The sequence below is a fragment of the Chenopodium album genome, chromosome 2 (assembly GCF_948465745.1).
Source record: "Chenopodium album chromosome 2, dcCheAlbu1.1, whole genome shotgun sequence".
NCBI classification, from domain to species: domain Eukaryota; kingdom Viridiplantae; phylum Streptophyta; class Magnoliopsida; order Caryophyllales; family Amaranthaceae; genus Chenopodium; species Chenopodium album.
This window is the reverse complement of record NC_137835.1, coordinates 82,698,252-82,719,655: the sequence shown is the minus strand read 5'-3', so window position 1 is coordinate 82,719,655 and position 21,404 is coordinate 82,698,252. Positions and strand designations below refer to the sequence as shown.

General features: G+C 35.6%; 3 protein-coding genes across 3 annotated transcripts; 2 read left to right on the top strand and 1 right to left on the bottom strand.

Annotated features, from left to right (window-relative positions):
• Positions 1-1,078: 1,078 nt before the first annotated feature.
• On the bottom strand, positions 1,079-8,590 carry LOC145590563 (acyl-coenzyme A thioesterase 2, chloroplastic-like). The gene is made up of 5 exons (XM_081647003.1): positions 7,869-8,590; positions 4,445-4,622; positions 3,585-4,051; positions 2,940-3,068; positions 1,079-1,438 (listed from the first exon to the last, which is right to left on the bottom strand). Exons 1-5 carry the CDS (start codon positions 8,253-8,255, stop codon positions 1,247-1,249), a joined length of 1,353 nt encoding a protein of 450 aa, XP_081503129.1. The 5' UTR covers positions 8,256-8,590; the 3' UTR covers positions 1,079-1,246.
• A 1,518-nt stretch (positions 8,591-10,108) lies between these two features.
• Positions 10,109-17,352, top strand: LOC145590547 (uncharacterized). Its single transcript, XM_081647002.1, has 8 exons — positions 10,109-10,813; positions 13,221-13,744; positions 14,269-14,319; positions 14,397-14,504; positions 16,096-16,191; positions 16,317-16,415; positions 16,815-16,874; positions 16,984-17,352. The coding sequence occupies exons 1-8, from the start codon at positions 10,270-10,272 to the stop codon at positions 17,047-17,049; spliced, it is 1,548 nt and encodes a 515-aa protein (XP_081503128.1). The 5' UTR covers positions 10,109-10,269; the 3' UTR covers positions 17,050-17,352.
• A 1,789-nt stretch (positions 17,353-19,141) lies between these two features.
• LOC145590531 (UDP-glycosyltransferase 74G1-like) lies at positions 19,142-21,325 on the top strand. Its single transcript, XM_081647001.1, has 2 exons — positions 19,142-19,819; positions 20,431-21,325. Exons 1-2 carry the CDS (start codon positions 19,142-19,144, stop codon positions 21,154-21,156), a joined length of 1,404 nt encoding a protein of 467 aa, XP_081503127.1. The 3' UTR covers positions 21,157-21,325.
• The last annotated feature ends 79 nt before the right edge of the window (positions 21,326-21,404 follow it).

The window sequence follows — 21,404 nt, the reverse complement described above, 5'->3', positions numbered from 1 at the left end:
AATTTGTAGACAAAATAATGTAGATCAAGGATGAGAGACAAACATGCACAACTTGGGCTATGGCATGGGTTGCATTTACTCCTTTTTTTATGCTAGCTTTTGTCCCATTTTTTCTACAATGGTAATAAATAGATAAATAAATAATAAAAACTTTATGTAAAAATTAATTACAAAATAAAAAGAATAATTAATTACAAAATAAATAGAGAAAGAGAAAGAAAAAGAAGGATGGTGTGTCAATGTGTCATGTAACCACCTTCCAAGTGTTCAACCCTAAGATGGAAAGAACATGCATTGTTTTGAGAGAATGTGCAACAACTAGAGTACTTTTTATTCTCAACAAATCAACCAAACCACATTTTTGACTTGGCATATTATCCTTTTAAATGCTTTATATTGTGATGAAGTTTTAATGTCCACCTCTTTATATTGTTGCTTTACTCATCTATTTGGTTAATGGTGACATAATTATTTTTGTAAACATACCTTTGATTTGTCCTCATAAAACTTGTTAAAGGATATATAAATGCTCATTAAGTATCTTTATTGCCTCTTTATGAGTTATGACTCTAACACTCTGAGTGTGGGTTGATGGGTGTCCTTAAACCAGTACGTTTATTCTGTTGGATGATTGTATTTATCATTTGACAAATTAATCATCCTTGGGTAGCAAAAATAATTATACAAGTAAAGTTCACTTAATAATGATCAAATTAGACGCGAAAGGACCTCTAAATCAACGACCTTGGCTGAATTTACTATTTACTGTAACACATGTCTATAGAAAAATTCTGGTATGAGACAATCTCACGATATGACTATCGTACCATCTGAAACTTGCTCAAGCCATTTCATATTCCATAAATGTCTATACAATTGTGTACGATGTGACTTGAACTAAAGAAAGGTCAACTTAACAAGTTAAAATATACTTTAAACAAGTGAATATCACCCAATAAATTAAAGATGCCTTGAGAATCTGAAGATATACTTGTAAGGAGTAGACAATTTCATATAATTTCTGAAACTCTTAAAATATAGAAGAGTTGATCCATGAACATGTGCAAATTCATACAGCTGCTACACAATGGTTAAAAATGCCAATAAATAAAGGTATAAGAAAGTGGTTCTGTTGTATTGTTTTTTGCAGAAACATGTGAATGATATCAGAATGCATCACATATTCTGAAGTTAGTCATTTTACGAAGACATACATAAACAAATACAGTGAGCAATTTTCTAACCCTTATTCTTCAATAATGCTGGTCAGATTTTTGTTTGAACACTTGCTAACTTGCAAAGCCTTGGCATCCTTTCGCTCTATAATATGACGTGCTTCCTCTTCGGTGGCTGCTACAACGTTACGGATACTAACTTTGTTTTTCTCAGCTTTCGCTTCTGGACAGATGGTGAACGTGAAGTAGAATGTGTTGGACACCTGTATCATAGATTCTATGCAGATCAATAAAAACTTTCAAGCAACTAAGCAAAATAATGGCTTAGGCATGATATTGATGTGTCTAACAGATCACACAGGCACAAAACAAAAGTTCATCACAGTATGCTCAGTTTCGAGGTTCTAACTGGAAGATGCTAGATAAATTGGATCATTCTGCTACACCGAGTGAAACGGGAATAAGCTTTGCTTGTCTTCATGAAAATGGACCATTAAGTGGCCAATTAGTTGACAAAGTAAAACACAAGATGTAAAATATCTTGGGAAGTAGAAAAATCAAGCTATCTGATTGACAAAAACATTTATTAAGAAATTCTACTCCCAACAAATTTGGGAAATTGACTTGCATAACTCTGCCTACTTAGGTAAGTACATCCTGTAACTCTATAGGTTCTTCCTGCTATCAATCAAACAACTTTTTTTACAGTTTCATTCCTGGGCAATGCAACTTCCTATGTCCAACCACATGACCACTATAGTCTAATAATTAATCATATTCAGACTATTGTGGATTTGTTCAAGAAAATTATGATTATTCAAGATAGATCTACCTATGAGTCAAGTGTAAAGTACTCACTCCGTTCTTTTATGTTTTACTTGGTTACCATAGATACGCAGCTTAAAAAACTATTGGAAAAAGGTGATTGGGTGTTAAATAAAGTAGGACACATTAAAGAGAGAGAATGTAAAAAAAAAGGTGGGTGGGTAGATATAGGTGAATAAAGTGAGTGTAAGGCCATGTTTGGTGAAAAGGTTAAAGTTGAAGTTGAAACTGATTGTATTAGCTTATATTGACTAACTGATTGTATTAACTGATTTGACTAACTTATCGTATTAACTGATTGTATAAAAGTGTTTGGTAAATAGATGATTGTTTAAAGTTGTTTGAGTATGTGAAATGACTAATAAGCTAATTGTGGGGGTAAGTGTTTATGTAGGATTTTAAATTAAGCGGGGGTATAAGTGTCATTTTGTATATAATATTAAATAAGCTAATTGAAAAAACTTCTAAAAGAAGCTTATTTAGTGGAATAAGCTCTTTTAATAAGTTTTTCACCAAACACCTTAAATTAGCTTATTTAATAGTCAATAAGCTAATGTTGGTGAAATAAGCTAATTTGCTCAAAGAAGCTATTTACCAAACACAACCGAAAGTGTAATAATTGTAGGGTGGATATTGGGTCGAATAATTGTATGAAGCATAACAGGTAGAAGTGTAGAACAAAATAAGAATTGGGGGAGTACGTTCTTATCACAAAAATAAAACAAATTTAGTATGTATTTTTACTAAGCAATTATTGACCCAATATCCACCCCCTAGTGTAACTAGCAAGATGGATATAAATTAAACAGTTGTCAATCATTCAATAAATCAAAATTTAGATAAACAAAACCCAATTCAGAACATGCACGAGGATATTCTAGTAAATATGTGCTAACACTTGATCAAATAAATTATTATTACTCGTGCAGTCGCGCTTACCTCACTTGACCTGATTTCAGGCCTTGTAACATGAGCTTCAACCTCAACATTAATCAAAGGATCTTCTGGATCTTCCAATTCTGTGTAAAGGACACATGATTTAAAACGCAAAAAGTCACCAACATCCACCTGCATGAAAATATTATCAAAGAATTCAATCACAGTTACTATAAGATTTCCTCAAATATGCAGTGGTTCAAGTAAAAAAACAGACAGTTTCAAGAGTAGAGCTGGATGAATATTGACAAGAACGATGACAAAATATATATCCCGTTGTTGGCAAAACAATATGTTAGCAGCCTCGGTACTCAGTAGTGAGATTAACAATTTACAATGCAGTTTTTGCAGTCGGCTAATCATAGCCCTTAAAGTAGTTTACAGAACCAAAATTAGAGTACTACTTCGTACAACTAATTGCACGTCACAGAATGAAAAAATGCATCAGCTTCTCTATGTTCCAAACTAATCATATCACTTTCTTAGCTTCCATAAAGAACTAAGATAAATGTCAAGTAATTGAAAGGCACAAATTCAATTTGGGACTTCCACAAAAAAAGAGTCAGGGACAACAAATCCACAACCAGGAAAATTAGGATATCCATGTCAGACTAATGTAAGGATCATCAAACAAACAAGATTACTTACAGGTTTCAAGAAGTCAACATGATCAACTTCTAGAAAAGAAGGCCTCACACCAGCAAATGCATATGCTGTAGAAAATGCAAGCTCAAATGCTCTATGCATCAGAAACCCTCCAAAGATCCTACCGTGGATATTTCTCTGTTGAGGCTGGCATATCAAAGAGTTTGCAAGACGGGTGTCCCTCAAAAGAATGCTATTTCTATCTGCCAATGCTGGCATATCACAGAAGATGCGCCCCTCAGATAAAAGAGTTGCCAATCTATCTACTTCCCCATTTGCATAATCCTTTTTGTTTAAACCTCCTTTCCTTTTCCTAAATTTGCTTCTCTCTTCTGCTTCTTCAAACAAAACTTTTTCCTTATCAGTTTCAGGAGAGAGCCTGTTAACTGGAGCAGCTTTCCGTGTCTTTGAATCCCGGGCCACGAAAATGAAATTAGCTGTAAGAGCAACTGAATCTGAAGCAAATGATCCTGCATAAGACAGTTATATTAAAAAGATAAATTTTAAGTAGATCTAGACATGTTGAGCATTTGGCATATATTGTACTAATACATTAAAATTAGCACTTTTGATATTTTTGTGTTGAATCAGAAAAATGGAAATGTAATGGGTTTATTACTAAGTGATGGCAATCCCATGCTAATAGCAGCTAATTATTGTAACTGGCTATTTTTGGTTTCTATATAGCCAATAGGGTTGGAAATGTTAGTTTTGGACTAGGAGTGTAACTAAACCAAGCAGAGATTCACATGCTCAATTATCCTAACAAATTTACAAATTCAATCTATCTTCGAGCCAGTTTTAATTTCATAAAGTGCACTCCAGAGGCTACAATGAGACCAGATGCAAAATTCTATCAGTACCTTCAACGGCCTGACTAACGTCCAGTTGAATCTCAATTGAAGACCACCCAACCCATATGACTGATCCAGATATCCTCAAATCACTGTCTACACTGATTGGCTTCTTCAAAACTATCCTGTCAACAGAAGCAGTGACCAGCAACAGTGGTCTTGTAGTGTAGTCGTCATCAGAGCAATGCTGAACCACCAAAAATAGAATAGGTTCAGAGAATGGGGGTTTTTACTATCAGAGGGAAATGTACAAGTACAATATAAAAGATATATCTCATCAATGTTTTGTAAACACCAGTATACAAGTACTACGATCAGAGTGCATGAAAATCTTTCAACTACCGTTCTGTTATCCTTGCTGACAGTTAAGTCATACTAATACCTTCAGGGAAGATCTTGATAGAAAATGTTTAACTAATAAGTTAAGCTGCTTAAAGCCTAAAAAGCTTTCCTTCTTTTTGGTTATTTTTTGTTATTTTGCTTTTTTTTTAGTAAGTCATAAAATGGAATCAAATCTATTAAAATGGTGAAGCTGAAAATGATTTGTCCTCTGTCACCGCAGAATCTATATACCGGACCAAATAATGAATCCAGTGAAAGATGTAGCTCACACACATCAAACTCTCCTAGTAAAAACTAAATCTTAGAAAGATAGAAAGAAGTATACTTAGGTGTTATGTCTGTTATGGCTAACAGGATTATCGGAGAAACACAACCCAAGATTCATCAGGCCAGCAGTGAAGGTTACAGCTTGTTTGTTAGATCATTCTGAAATTCTAACTGCCAACAGTAAATGGGAGGGATGTCTCCTGTAAGGTTCTAAGTCTCCTAGAATAATGGGTTAGTTCAAATCCATCATTGATTTCCTCAGATCCCTAAAAGATCCCTTCAACGCATCCTCCAATCCATAAAAGATCCCTTCAACGCAGATGAGGGATTGACAGAAGACCCTGAAGATCCCTAGTGCAGCCTATTTTGAAAGTTATAGCTCTAGTCTGTGAGGGTGGATGAAAATTTTCACAAGAATTAGGAATTAAACATTCCTGATTTTTTCGATAGCCAGCAAGTTACAGACAAGAGATACTAGACACAAAATTCATTGAATATGTATGGGTTTCTGACATTGAGCATACCAAGGAGACATGGAACACTGGAACCTTGAAAGAGTTGTTGAAAGTTCTTCCTGACATTGAGCATCCTCTAATGAGCTTTAAATCTGCTTAGAAATTGTAGTGACAATTTGAATCAGTGCTTGCCGAACGTCTTGAAATACTATGCGGGTGAAGCGCTCAACGAGGCATTGAGGAATTACACCACCACCTAGAAGTTCCACACTTACATTGTCGCTAAAAAACAATTGTTTTCACCAACCATTCGACAATCAAATATTTGATGTTCATAAAGAAGTGAAGCCAAAAGGCTCAAAATTGCTCAGGTGGATATTATTGCTACTAAAATTCGACATTGAGGTGAAAAATAAGAAAAGGCCTGAGATTGTGGTACCAAATCATTTATCAAGGTTAGAGCTTGTGAAAGAAGGACTTGGACAATTGCATATAGATGACAAGTTCCATGATGATTTGTTGTCCGCCAATCAAAGCAAGAGTTTACCGCGGTCTGCGGATTTAGTGAATTATCTAGTTTGAAGCACCATTCTGCCCAAGGTAAACCTTAACAAAGGAAGAAAATTTTGCTCAATTCAATGAAATATATATGAGATGATCCCATATCGTATAAGAGGCGGTGGATGGTTCATTGTGAAGGTCACCCGCTAGTCCTACAAATGAACCTGAACGGCTGCTTGAATGGGTGCTTGCTAGCTACTCAAATCATCTTGTTTTCCACCCTATACAATTGAGCAGGCACTTGGCTCTTAAAATGGATGGCCTTTTTTTATTTATTTATTTTGCGGTAGGGTCGTAGGGAAATGGATGCCCTAAGGCTCTTAAAATGGACAATATCCTGTTGTTGCAACTTCAATACTTGTGATAGCAACTCTTGCTGATCCTGCAATACATATTGATAATACTTGTGAACCCTAAGGTGGGCTGATAATAAATCTTTAAGGGTTATGTACTTATGTGAGCAAATTAAGATAAATGGCAAAGGATCTAGCTTTTTAAGGGGTAGGATATAAATGGATATTTGAATGGCTGTGGGGTTGAACCTACAGATTGGTAAAAATTCTATTCATAATCATGATAGATCATTAAAGATGTTCAAACAAGATCAACCTCCTTTACCATGTAAGCTTTGGCTAATCATCTAAAAAGGCCATCTAAGCAATATTGGATTGGCAAGATTTTCTAACCAACTAACTAGTTTTGTTTAGTCTCATCAAACAGCATTCTCGCCCTCTTCAGCAAGTTACAACTCTAATTTAAATTTATCCAGATTGGAAACTGTCCTTCTTGTGTTCCTATCTCCTTGAGGAATCTTGCAATACATTGTAATTTGTAAGCTCCTCCTCTTTTGTCATCCTAGAAGCTAGAGCTTCACACTATAGTGAAGCCATGTTTGTCAAAACATTTGTTGAAGTCACTTAATTTTCAGACAATATTAGGTAAACTAAGACTCTAAGAGTAAGGATATGATCAGGGAAGTACTAATGCTAATAAGTAAAGACATGATAGGAGATGTAACCAGCTACAGTAGATGGATGAAAAAAGCTATATATTTATGTAATTAAGGCCTTAAGGGGATAGACAGGAAGGTGCAATGGCTAGAGTAAGACAGGCTGTTCTCCTATAGGGAAGTTGTTCTGTGAAACCAGCAGTACTAGAAGCAAGGAAAGTGATCCAAACTCCAAAGCTAACCAGAAGTGAAGAATCCTTCAAAATAAGGTGTAGTATGAGTCTTGACAAAAAGATTAAGTTCAGCTCTTATGAGTGTTTGGTCAGATTGAAAATGGGAAAAAAAAAAAAAAAAAAAAACAAAACAAAACAAAACAAAACAAAAACAAATTTTGAACAGGTTTGGTGATGGCTTCTTTCGATAATGTGGCATAATTCCTGCGAAAATTGAAATGATAAGGGCAAAGTTCGCTGTAGCCTACACAACAGTGAAAATATACCCCATATGTACTTGGCATCCTTGACTTCAGAACAATATATGAATGTGGAACATGCAATGCATTCTATGTCAAATTAAGTAATAGAAGCCCTTATTATTTACTCATGACACAACAGTACAACAATATCTGAATACAATCAACAACTAGAGTTGCAAACCAACTAAACAAAGAAAGTAGCATTACAAAGAACAAACAACAGCATAGAGTATTGAACCGGATGCCAGCTAGCTTAGTTGGTAAAAGTCTAGGGTCATACCCAAATACTCGAGTTCAACTCTGGTCTACATCATTGTTCTTTCAGACCTCTCTACACCAAAAAAAAATACAAATGACAATCGAAAAATAAAAATTTGGGTTTACCTTAACAGAGATAGTACCAGCAAGGGCATCAAGATCTTCAAGCAATTTCCCAATTCTCATTTCATTCCAAGGATCCCTGTACTGCTCTCTGAGGATAAAATCAGAAGAGAAATTGTACAAAACAGTCATCCTAGATTGAGCAGGAGTCCTAGTAAGCAAATGGGTTTGTGGTGGATGATCAATTGAAGGGTCATTCATAATCTCAAAAATCTTAGACCTTGTTTCCCATAATGCTATTGTTACAGGTGAATGATACATTCCAGGCCACAAACTCAAGGGCTTCTGCTTCCCATCACTTAATTCTTGTGTGCTTGAATCCTCAAATGGCTTTGGCAAATTTGAGTAAACTGATATGAAATTTGAGGGTGTATAATTGGGATGTTCCATTTTTGAAAAAAAATAAAAATTGTTCTTTGAGGCAATTCGTCGAACAGTTGGTGGGCAATTGGGTGATCAAATCAATAAGGTTGTTCGTTTAATGTAAAGATGGGAGCTTTTTGAGAAGATTTGCAGGTGAAAGTTTGGTAAGGAATTGAGATGACGAGAGAAAAGCGCTTGTTTGTCTCGTGATTAAATAATTCAAGTCAAATAATTGGAAGCATTTGAATTCTGAATTATGAACATGTTGAAAGAGTGTTCCTGAATATTTCCTGTGGAGACGTGGAGTGCAGAATTGGATAACATGGCTAAGTTGCTTTGACTTGTTCGAGCATTTGTGGAGCTTAGCTTATGGCTTGCCTGCAGTCCTGCCCCTTGTCGTAAGACCATCTTTCCAAATAGGACGTTTATCTGAGTTAGCCAATGGCTCACAAATTAAAGACACGAGATAAACCGCATAAAAGTCAATCAAATGTGTCATGAACTTATGATACTAAGAGCATCAATAATGGGGGGTTCTTAGATGGTTCTTAAGGAGATAGAAAATATAAGAGCTAGTTCTTAGGTGAGAAATGGGAGTTTCTAATTTAGAAATTGTGTTAAGGGATTCTGAAATAAGCAATGGGTCTTGAAAATAAGAACTGGTGATGAGTTGGCATTAAACGACATGGGTGCCACTATAATGTATGTGCGTTTTGATAAAAATATCCACTGAAACTCTGCATTTTGGCAGAGCAAATTCAGAGAAATGCAGAAAGCCTCCAACATTTACACATGGCAAATGCATGCATGCAAAAGAGCTCCAAAAGAGAAAGAAGAGAGAGATTAAGATATAGTGTTAAGACCTAGTGCATTTCTTTGGGTATATGAAGGGTGGAGCTTAATAAGAATTTATGATGATGTGGAACAAGAGAGAGAATAAGAACTACCATATAAGAAACAATGCATTATTGATGCTCTAAGGGCCTGTTCATATTTACTGAACTGAGCTGAACTGAACTGATTGGAGCTGAACTGAACTAAGCTAAAATGAATATTTTATGAGAGAGCGAAATTAAGAGCTGAACTGAAATGAACTGATTGGAGCTGAACTGAACTGAACTAATTGAAGCTGAACTGAACTGAAAATAAGTAAATATGAACAGGCCCTAAGTATAAAAACTAATCAATCAGGGGAGTAATTGAATATCAAGCAACCATTGTCGAATAAATTGATGATTTCTTTAAAATGGTCAAAACTCGGATTTTAGCCTTCAGTGTTAAAAAATTAATTGTAGAGGAGAGAGAACAAGGTTCTTATGATTCCTCACATGGGCTTGGGAGGTCACTTGGGTAGTTGGAACCATTCAACATGTCTCAGCTATCAATATAACCAGTTTAAAACCTGTCTCGCACCACCAAATAATCTTAATGTGACTAACAATTAATCTTTTATAATTTCGAACTGTACTCCCCATAGTTACTTGAATTTTCGACATTAAAAAAGTTAGTCGTATGGAGAACTTTCAAGCCTAACAAGGTTAGATTATCTATCAAGGTGGTTTTTCATGTTCTAAGAGACCTTGTGAAGCTTATTTGGTGTCCGAAGCTCCAAAGTCCAAACCCATATCATTCATGCCTTACTCCATACCTTTGTACCCCTCGACCCTCGTACCACGCCTTATGTCACACCTTAGTCAAGTTTACATCTTGCCTCGTTTATTATTCACGTCATGTCTCTCAAATTAAGACGAGTCAAGATGTTGTTAACCCAATGTCACTTCGACTCGTCTCCTCCGCCTAATTAATTTCACATCCTCATAGGGTCTGTCCGAGTCTATTAAAATTTGGGCCCAGATTCTGATCAACCCAAACACTGAGCCAACCATCGTCCTCTCGTCACTCACTTCCTTCAACAGTTGAACCCTAAACACTCTCTCTCTTTCTCCCAAAAACTTCAACTCACACACCCAGAAAAACTTCAACAATGGAGTAAAACCATCCTTAAACCCAAAACCCCAATAAAGTTAATCAAGAGTTCACAATGAGCAAACCTCCATTTTCATGGCTTTCCCGCTTAATCTCCACCAAAACCCTAACCCTTAAACCCACCTCAACCTCTCATCATCATCACCATTATCGTACATTCTCTCTCCTCCGACCCATTTCTTCAATACCCACATTCAAATCTCCTCTGCAAATCCGCCATTTTTGCGATTACAACCACACAGAAGATGAAATGGCGCAGGCACTCCAAGACCTGAAAAACAAAGCAGAAAGGATGAAGCATGATGAGAGAGAGGAGAAGCGAAAAGCGGGTATTTTCGTTGATGAAGTAGCTGAAGAAGAGGAGGATTGGATGGGTGTTAATCCTTTGATTGAGAAATTGGAGAAGGAAGAAGCAAAGGGTTATGGTATGCATGATAAGGTGAAATGGGATCCCAGTTTTGATGATTATAGTGATTCGGATTCTGAAGATGATGAAGCTGAAGATCCTCAAGTTATAGAGGAGACTAGGAAGTTTAATTTGATGGTTGAAAGGAAGTTTAATCGTTATCAGGAGTTGCTCAAGGAATTTGCTACCTCAAGTATGATCTCTTTTCTCTTTTTCTATTGTTTATATTTTGATTATGCTTTTAGCTTATCATTTTTTCGATTGTTCTGTTTAAAATTAAGGTTTGAGAACTAGTTTGGTTTTGAATTGAGTCGGATTAGATCATGTTTGGCAAATGTAGCTATTGTGATAAATTTGGAAATTTTGCAATGTTGTAATGTCTTTTCAATCTCTTGTTTAGTTGGGTAGAAAGCTAGATTAGTTGTTTTGAAAGTTGGGATTTTTTTTTAAAAAAATTGAGTAGGATTAGACCATGATTGGGGGAATGTAGCTAGTAGTAGCTTTTGGATTTTAGGTGTAAAAGGTGTTAGAGTCCATTTTAGGGAAATATTGCAATGGTTTATTAATATGGACTGCAATTCAAAGTCTAGATGGTATTTTTGTTTCTTGTATGGAGTTTTATGCTAGTTGATTGAAGGATCTACAAATTGACACCAATTACTGCAACCAGGATCAACGGGATTGGGGTTATAAGATAGTGTTTCAACCAACTGAGTAGAATTATACTCTGTGTTGAAAGTAGCTATTTTGATTGTTGTAGTAGCTGTTGCATACTTGGATGTTAGGTGTTAGGGCCCCGTCGGGGAATTGTTGGTTAATATGGATAATAATTGAATGTCTTAACAATCTGTTGTTTAGTTGTATGGGAAGCTTATTGGTGCTTTGTAAGTTAGGACCTTTTGAATCGAGTAGTATTAGACCCTATTTGGTGAAGGTAGATGTTGTTATTGTTGTTAGGTGTCATAGTAACTATTAGATGGTGTTAGAGCCTCGTTTGGGGAATTGCTGCAATAATGTGCTGATATGGAAAATTGTCAAATTGAGTAGGGTTGGACCATCTTTGGCAATAGTAGCTATTGTAATTGCTATTACAGCACCTTTTGGGATAAGTTTGTAATGTTGTGTTAGCAGGGACAATAATTGAATTTTTCATAAATATGTTGTTAATACTTTTCTGGAGTAATATGCTAGCTAGTTGATTGAAGGATTTTTTCAAAAAAGGCATCCCTTAGTGACTTAGTGTAGCTATTTGGGATTGGAGGCAGTGGGTTCAAAAAGATTGTATTGTATGTTATGAATATTTTGTGGGTTATGAAAGCTTGCAATGCTTTCATGAAGGTTCTATTGATTATAGAGGCTAGATAGTGGAAACAGGACAGGGAAATTTTAATTTATCTTCTTACATTTCTGAAGAATGGTTTCTTGGGGTGGTAAAAAAATTCAGTGTATGGTATGTTACCACGCATAGTTACTTTGTGTAGCTAAGTGCAATATGTTGTTGCTATTTATGAATTTAAATGTCTGCCCTTGCCTTGATTAATCAGAACCTGAAAATTTAAATTCTTTCAATTCTTGTTAGTTTATTAGCTCATATCATCTCCTAAGTCGATGCATGCATTGAACTTAGCAAAACCTATATGAAACATGTGATTGTTGCTTAAATAGATACAAAAAATTGTAGTAGCTATGTGGAAATATTGGAGATACAGAAACTAATGTGGAGTGTGGACAATTATGTAAGAAAGTATATTTATGATCTTTTTTCAAAATTCTCGAAAGTGTATTGGCTTTCAACTTCTGCATATGGTCTGCTTAACCCAAGGAGTTGTAATTTATTTATTTATTATTGCGTAAAAATTTACTTTGAATAATTGCTGAAGTCTGGGTTGCATTATTATGTAGTTTTATCATACTTAGAATTGGTAAGTTAGAGACATTTTTGTAAACAATTAACATATATAATTGATCACTTACCATCTTGCTGTCCATTTTTATCATCAAACTTGGGCCTGCTATAATATGAAATGACAAACAGCTGAATGTAATTGATGATTTGGCCAGCTAGTTGTTACGAATATTTGACAAACTGTTTGTATTAGCGCTGTTGTGAGCTGTAACTGTTTAAAGGTGTCAAGAGCTTTCGGAATCAATAAACTTGAGTTTGCCTATTTTTTTATTCTTTTTTTTTAAAAAAGAAAACAATAAACTTGAGCTAGTAGCTTTTAATGAACGGCTGTTCAGACACAAACTTCTAAGGCTCTTACCTAGAAAATGTTTTACCAAAAACAGGAGCTTGGAGGTTGAGATGGTCAAATGTATAAGCCCCCTCAGCACTTGAACCAAATATCTCCGGAGACTGTACACAAATTTTTTTGGAAATTCCAGTTTTGTAAGAGGGAAATATTGTTAGAGTTGTTAAAAGTACCTCCCCCCCCCCCCCCCCCTCTTCCCCAAATGATGTGTGCCGTTTATTTAGGATCTGCTTTATTGGACGGTGTAAGAGTCAAAATATGTCACCTGTGTGGCCTTGGCTTCTGTCTATGCATGAGAATTGAGCATGACTTTATGAAGTTGTGCTTAAATTATCAATTATCTCACAGGAACTTTTGATGATGGCTTGAAATGGATGAAAAAGATTGATAAGTTTGAGGAGAAGCATTTCCGTCTCCGACTGGAGTACAGAGTCATTGGCGAATTGATCAATCGTTTCAAGGAAGCCACTGGAAAAGACAAGTTTCTGCTTGCCCAGAAATTGAACAGGGCTATGAGGTTGGTGGAGTGGAAGGAAACTTTCGATCCTAAAGATCCTGCCAATTATGGAATTATACACAGGGAGGAATTGCCTTCTGCAGAAGTCGTCCATGATGGTGAAGTTGAGAGAGAAAAGTCAATGATAGAAGGTAGGATCGATGATAGTGATGAAGAAGAGTTTGATGACATGAAAGAGAGAGACGATATACTTCTGGAGAAGCTTAATGCTATTGACAAAATGCTAGAAGAAAAATTAACAGCATTGGATCATACATTTGGAAGGAAAGGAAAACTTTTGGAAGAAGAAATTAGAGATCTTGCAGAGGAGAGAAACTCCTTGACAGAGAAGAAGAGAAGACCAATGTATAGGAAAGTAAGTGTCAGCATCGTCTTTATCACACTGATATTTCATTCCTATGCCACCTTATACAGAAGTTTTGCAAAAAAAACCTACAGTGACTTTAGCTTACAATGCGCTCTTCTGTGTTGGCTTAAAAATTATTCTTATGATATTAATATTCTCATCTCAGTCTGATATTTTAAACGTCTATGAAAAATTTTCAGTTCATAATTCTAGTTGAAATCTTGTCAGCGCATATAATTATCACATGTACTTGAATGAGGTACAACCTACTGATATGGGGATTTATTTTTCCTGACAGTATTCTGCCTGGGAAGTAAATGTAAACTAAATTAGCTGGATAGATGCTAGTTATATAATAATGATTGTAGCTTAATTTGGTGGCGAGTTGCAGCTGTAATGTAGTAGTTTGATGTGTCAAATCATTTTTTCGTGTCCTTTTGACAGAAATTTTAGTGTACAACAAAGATTGCATAGCTTGTTCTATATAGTGTATGTGACACTCAACGAAGTGACTTTTTGGTATTGAATTACAGGGCTTTGATGCACAATTGATTGATATGAACCGGACATGCAAAGTAACAAAGGTATAATTGCATCCTTCTTTTAGTTTTCTATTCTTAGCTGGTTATAATCTCTTCTCTAACTGGGCTTCACGCTCTAGGGTGGTCAAGTGATCAAGTACACGGCAATTATTGCATGTGGGAATTATAATGGTGTAGTTGGTTATGCCAAAGCAAAAGGTCCAGCAATACCTATTGCACTTCAGAAGGTATGTTATTAAGTTGCTAAATGATTCTCTAGCTTGGCTTTGATGACTTGTTTAATTTGTCAATGCAAGTTTCCTTCATTTAAATACGTTTACAATTTGTCGTGAACTACTTTCCTAAACCCATTATTTAGTTTCTGATTGTCAGGTTTGACACATAAGCATGGCCATATGCAACTTTAAATTAACAGTTAACAATTGCTGTAATTTAGGCCATGAGTCATGTTATACAGTATTGTAGTCTGAATAAGGAATTGCTCTTGTCGATTTTCCTGTAGTTGGAGAACTCGGGAAGTGTGTAATGTTGATATGCACTTGGCTATCAAGGGCCATGGTATTAACTTTTCTTTCAAGCTAATTGTTGCCAGTTTTTACATTTTTGAAATAATAAATCTCCAACAATTAAATTTAAGATCCAGTTAAAATTAGTGGCATACTGTTCCCAAGGTGTTGTGGAATCCATGGGAGGAACCCTTCCACTTTTCATTCCTGGTGCGGAAAAGTCTAAAATTGAAGGTTATACACGCTTAGGACTAATTTAGAGGTTTTGGGACCCAATGTCCAAAAAACTCGAGATTCTAGGGGATGCATATTGGGTCATATTACATTGTTTTGAACCATATATGACCAGCTGACCACTAGTTGGTCATATAAAGTCCTCTTGGTGGCGTTAAGTTAATGAATTTCGCGTAAGTTGTAAACGGGTAAATAGGCAATTTAAAAGCAAAAGTGGATGGTTCCAACAATCCAAATAGACTTCCAAAAAAAAGTCTAAATTTTTTCAAAACTGAAGTATATAATCCACGCTTTTGGGCCAATTTTGAAAATTGAAGTGAATGTGTGGGGTGTCCTCTAGAGTCATATAAGTTGGTTTGGAACCATAAGAGGCTTATCAATAGGCCTATAAAGTCCTAAGAATGAGTTTGGTTCAATTACGTGGCTAGTTTGGTATGTTGTATTTTTGATAGTAAAAACTGCTAGAGACGGTTCCATTAATAACCAAATTGGCATTTCAGCTGCATGGGGCTTTCATCTTCATTGGCATTGTTGACTATTCCCAAATTCATTACTTACCAACATTCCATCATGATGCATATTTAGTGTTATACCATTACACTATTTTGGTGCTGGTGTTGGTGTTGGTGTTAGTATTAGTGTTAGATTACTCAACAGTCAACACCAATAGTTATAATGGAATGGAAATGGGAGCCTTTTATCTCAAGATGGAAAATATGTATGTTATATACTTACATGACTAAATGTATACTACGTTTTTGGACCCGACAAGATTATGCATTGAGGTGTTGTTGAGGAAGCACCTATATGTACTGGATGTTTGCCTGTTATTGAGAAATTTACATAAACTATGACTGGCTCTTCATTTAACCTGGCATTTGATGTTATAGTAGTATTGTATGTCTGTTTACTGAGCTAGATAAGTATTTTTTGTCTGTTTATAAACCATCATTTACCGGTTCATTATTGTGACTTGCTATAATTGAGTTTATTTTTTACCACCGTATTTTTTAGCAGAATTGTAGTAATGCCATTTTATTGGATGTCATCTGACTATTATTTTTGTTTACATGAACAGGCATATGAGAAATGCTTTCAGAATCTCCATTATATTGATAGATATGAGGACCATACAATTGCACATGCCATACAGACTACATACAAAAAAACAAAGGTTCCTCCCCCCTCTCTCTTTTTCTTGCAATCTTGTACTCGTACTTTGGCACTTTGCTTACAACTTCACTTAGCTGTGAACTGATGCTCACTGAATATCATATTATGCTCTGAATGCTATTTTAGGTCTATCTATGGCCTGCAAAAACTGCAACGGGAATGAAGGCTGGCAAAACTGTACTCACAATTTTGAACTTGGCTGGCTTTAAAAATGTCAAATCAAAGGTATGTATCAGCTATTCAGCTTTATTAGCTATTACACTGTAGGGCCTGTAGGCTCTCTTGGTTGGACGGAATCATTTTCCAATTTTCCAAGAACACAGGATTTCTCCTTCTCTGCTGGCTGTTTGCAAAAGGATGAACACGATAATTTTCAGTTGAACATAGATTTCTAAATGGTGGAAAATACTTTCCTCAAAGAACCTCAGCTTATTCTTCTCCTCTCACTTCTGTTCCCCCTTTTTCTTTTTCTCCCCAACTTCTCTTTTAAGGAACTAAACACAGGGAAATAAAATTTAAAATCTTTAATGATGCATTTTGTTAGATCAATTGACCCTGCCTTCTCAATACCGTTCTGGTGGATATATCATTGTTTATGAACGTGTATTATTCTTGTCTGTTTAGGTTATTGGTTCAAGGAATCCACATAACACTGTCAAGGCTCTTTTCCAAGCGTTAAATGCGGTGAGTAGTAGATTTAGCTTGCAATTCCCCCTTCCCCTTTTACTCCCATGGTCAAGGAATCCTCATCACTGTTTCCTCATTGCTGTTTATTGTTATGCGTTTTGCACAGATCGAAACTCCAAAAGACGTTCAGGAGAAGTTTGGCCGAACTGTTGTTGAATCTTATCTTCTATAGTTGAAGTTCCCCTGCCATTTTCTTTTAAACTTGCCCAATTTTTTTCTTGTTTCTGTCTACAAAAGAATCATTTTTTTCTTTTGGAATAGAAAGGGGAGAGAGCTGAAGATCAATTTTGTTCGCTCTGCTTAAACACTGTATTTTTGTAGTTTAGTATTGTATCCGCAGAGGAGTATCGTTGTCCAGGATATCAGTTTTAAATGTTCTTCTGTTTGGATTGTAAAGGCGAAAACAGTCATATATTCAGCTTACCTAATATTGAATAATCTTCCAAATTCGGGGGGAAGGAATGCTACATTTTCATATTGTTTTCACCATTCAATTGCTATTTTGTGTATCAGTGCAAAATTGATTGGTGGAATTGACAATTGTAAACCCTAATTGAACAAGTGTATATCAATCAACAGGTTAACCAAGGGTCAGTCAATGAATTGCAAGACCTAATCAGATAACCAGCTTAATATATATACTATATTAGGTTTTAATAGAATATTTTCGCATGATTAACAAGTGTTTTATGCAACTTTAGTTAATTATTTATGCAGTTTTAATTATAAATTAGCCAAGAGTTTTACACAATACCATGAGAAGTTAAAAACATTGATGAATTTGTGGCTTTTCTAGGTGGTCACATCTTTATTATTAAAGCAAAGACGCCTAAGCAAGCCATAAAATCTACTCTTACAAATGTAATCGCAAATATGTTTATCCACATCCTACGTCATTATTCATTAATATCTTTAACTAAAGGATAAGAAAATCTCCATTTCAAAATACTTTTAAAGGGTTTTAATCCCACAATCTCATGATAGTGAGATTATATTCTTTCCACTAGTATCAAAGGAATATGTGAATAGTGAAAAAAAAAAAAAAAAAAAAAAAAAAAAAACTGAACATTGCCATTAAGAGTATACCCAATGGATGACCAAAAATTTTTAGTCATGAATTATTATATAATTTCTTTCTCTTTTCACTCATTCATGACCAAGCCACATGACCAATCATGACCAAAGACTCTCAATGGTTGCCCAAAATAACTTTGGTCGTGATTTTCTCTCTCCTACTTTTACCATACAAATACCCATTTCCTTCTTCCAATAATATTTAGCCATTTGTCAATTAATATATTCATGACCAGACTTTTATCTTGGTCATTACAAAGACCTGGAACTTCTCTAATCCATTTTTTTCTTTCTTCCATTTTTTTAATATAAAAAGTTCTTTCTCTCTCTTCATGACCAGGTCATTGGTCATCCAATGGCCACCCTCCAACAGGGGAGACAATGCATTATACGAGGAATTTTAAAGGGAGGAAAGTTAGGCATTTGTAAATGCATAACATTGATTAAAATATAGTAAAACTCATGATGGAGAGAGAAAAGAGGAGCGAGATAGAAAGAGAGGTCTGTAGGTGGACCCCACCTATTTTTTTCATCGGATTGTATCACGTGATAGGGGATCACATGTTGATTGTTCCACTGAAAGTTTATATGATACCATTGAATCCTCAGTGGTACTATTTTTGCATAAATTTTGTACAACTTAATGCATATATAATACCATTATGTGCATATATAGTATCACCGTATATTCAGTGGTACCGTTTGATCATCCAATAATACCAGAATATGCATTCGTTTGTACATATGTATAATTACATGAATACCCCTTGTTATGCATTTGTAAATGCCTAACTTTCCTCCATTTCTAGTTCCTCATACAACCATGGTGGGGCCTTGGGCTCCTAATAAAACTCAGTAATTTATAGCTAATTGCATGCAAAATTACAAAGAGCCAAATAGCAAAAAATAACGTGACAAAACAATTGCCTTCAAAAGTCAAAACAAACCAACCAAAATTTTCTTGACAATAAATATGTGGCTTAATTTAGAACACAATTAATGGTGCGGTTCACACTTCACTAGTATATACAAAAAGTACACTTTCCTAAGCTTGTACGCAAATAATTCCCTAAACAATTGTTACAATTCCTTACAAAAAATCATTCACTCTCTCTTTTTATTGGCTCATCTATTAGTTTCATACTTTCATCCACACCAAAAACTTCATCTTCATTTTCAACTTCATAAATATGGAGAATGCTAACCAAGCCCAAAAGGCCCACATTCATGTTCTTGTGCTTCCATACCCAAGTCAAGGCCGGATCAACCCAATGCTCCAATTCTCCAAAAGGTTGGCCCATAAAGGTATCAAGCCCACCTTAAGCCCAACTCTTTGCTTCTCCAAAATGATGGACACCACCGCCATCTCAACCCATTATGGCCCAACAATCAATGTACGGCCCATTTCTGATGGGTTCGACGACGGTGGGTTTATTCAAGCTGGGTCCATTTCAGCCTACTTAGATGGCTTAAAAACCTTCGGCCCAAAAACACTGGCCCAACTTATCGAGAAGCTAGCTGAGGAAGGTGATCCAGTTAAGGCTATTATATATGATGGGCTTTTTCCTTGGGCCTTGGATGTGGCTAGGAAGTTTGGGCTTAGTGGGGTGTTGTTCTTTCCTGAGTCTTGTTCAGTGAGCAGTGTGTACTACCATGTACATTGTGGGCTAATTAAGGTCCCTCTTATGGGCCCAAGCCCAACAACGGTATCGATTCCCGGTGTTCCGGAGCTCCAGCCATCGGAGGCTCCATCGTTCGTTGCAAACGGGTCGCACTCGGAGTGGTTAGCTTGGTTGTTGAGGCAGTTTTCTGATATTGATAAAGTGGATTGGGTGTTGTGTAGTGTTTTTTATGACATGGAAAAAGAGGTAAGTCGTACACTCCAATCTATGCAAAAACTCAATAATTATACTTTTTATGTTTGGTCTATTAACGTGACCACCAATATCCCTAATACGTAGTAATTGATTGCTTGATAGGTACATTTTTGTCCTACAACCTATAATTCCACCTCCACCGTTTCTGACTTTTGACATTATCACAGTTGCTAATTAATATTATACATGATAAATTAAAATATAAAGTACTTGATGTAATTACGCTCGATTTTGTTAGAATTGTCTCTTTATACATTATTAAATACTGAGTACTCCACTAAATTTAAATGGTTAAAGATGTGCGTTGGTAAATATATAAATTATAATGAATCAACAAAAAGAACAAATAAAAGTAACGACAAGTGAACATGATATGAAATATTATAATTGTATGTGTATTGTAATTTTGTACTACCTCCGTTCCAAATTACTCGCAACTTTGGAATATTTTATATCTCACAAATAATACCCCAAAGTTGCGAGTAATTTGGACAGGAGGTAGTAAATTAGTTATATTGAGGGGTTGAGCTAATGTTGATATCCACCGTTACGTGATGGCTAACACGTATCGTGTTGACTTATTATGATTTGTATATATATAGGTTGTTGATTGGATGACTAAAATGGGTTGGAAAATACGAACCATTGGACCAACAATTCCATCATACTATATTGACAAAAAAATACAAGATGACAAAGACTACAGCTTCCAACGCTTCAAGCCGATCACAACCTTATGCAAGAATTGGTTAGACTCCAACCCTAAAAACTCTGTAGTTTACATGTCCTTCGGAAGTTTGGCTAAGTTATCCGAACAACAATTTAAAGAGCTAGCATGTGGTATAAGAAACACCCACCAAAGTTTCTTATGGGTTGTAAGAGAGCTAGAGCAAGCAAAACTACCAAAGGAGTTCATAAACGAAACATCGGGGCAAGGCCTAGTGGTCGGATGGACTTCACAGCTAGAGGTCTTGTCACACGAGGCGATCGGGTGTTTTGTGACACATTGTGGGTTTAACTCGATACTTGAGGCGTTGTCAATTGGAGTACCAGTGGTGGGTGTACCACAATGTTTTGATCAAGGGACTAATGCGAAGTTTGTGGAGGATGTTTGGAGAGTTGGTGTAAGAGCTAAGGTGGATGAAAAGGGGGTTGTGAAAAGAGAGGTATTAGAGGAGTGTATAAGGGAAGTTATGGAAGGTGAGAAAAAGGAAGAGTTTAGGAAGAATGCTGATAAATGGAATAGGTTGGCTAAAGAAGCAATGAGTGAAGGTGGAACTTCTTATAAAAATATTGATGAGTTTGTGGCTTTTTTAGGTAAATGTTAATTAATTAGCTCTTTAAATTTTGTTTATTGTGTTAAAGATGTTGCTTACATTTGATAGTGGTAAGGACAACTTAATATGGTGTTGATTGCAATTTTTGCAAATAATGATACATTTAGAAGCTAGACAGCATAGTAGCATTACAATACCAAATGAATATACATAAAAAATACTATTGTTTCTAAGCCAATTTCATGATTTTGACCGAAAAAAAAAAAAAAAAAAAAAAAAAGATGTTTTTTTTTTTTTTT

What these genes read in the sequence shown, in the direction of transcription:
- LOC145590531 (XM_081647001.1), top strand. Translation starts at nt 19,142, where the DNA reads ATGGAGAATGCTAACCAAGCCCAAAAGGCCCACATTCATGTTCTTGTG. An exon ending in TTTATGACATGGAAAAAGAG is followed by an intron (nt 19,820 to 20,430) that starts GTAAGTCGTACA and finishes GTATATATATAG; the next exon opens with GTTGTTGATTGGATGACTAA.
- LOC145590563 (XM_081647003.1), bottom strand. Translation starts at nt 8,255, where the DNA reads ATGGAACATCCCAATTATACACCCTCAAATTTCATATCAGTTTACTCA. An exon ending in CGTTAGTCAGGCCGTTGAAG is followed by an intron (nt 4,052 to 4,444) that starts GTACTGATAGAA and finishes TGTCTTATGCAG; the next exon opens with GATCATTTGCTTCAGATTCA. An exon ending in CTGAAATCAGGTCAAGTGAG is followed by an intron (nt 1,439 to 2,939) that starts GTAAGCGCGACT and finishes TCTATGATACAG; the next exon opens with GTGTCCAACACATTCTACTT.
- LOC145590547 (XM_081647002.1), top strand. Translation starts at nt 10,270, where the DNA reads ATGAGCAAACCTCCATTTTCATGGCTTTCCCGCTTAATCTCCACCAAA. An exon ending in CAAGGAATTTGCTACCTCAA is followed by an intron (nt 10,814 to 13,220) that starts GTATGATCTCTT and finishes ATTATCTCACAG; the next exon opens with GAACTTTTGATGATGGCTTG. An exon ending in TTAAAAATGTCAAATCAAAG is followed by an intron (nt 16,416 to 16,814) that starts GTATGTATCAGC and finishes TTGTCTGTTTAG; the next exon opens with GTTATTGGTTCAAGGAATCC.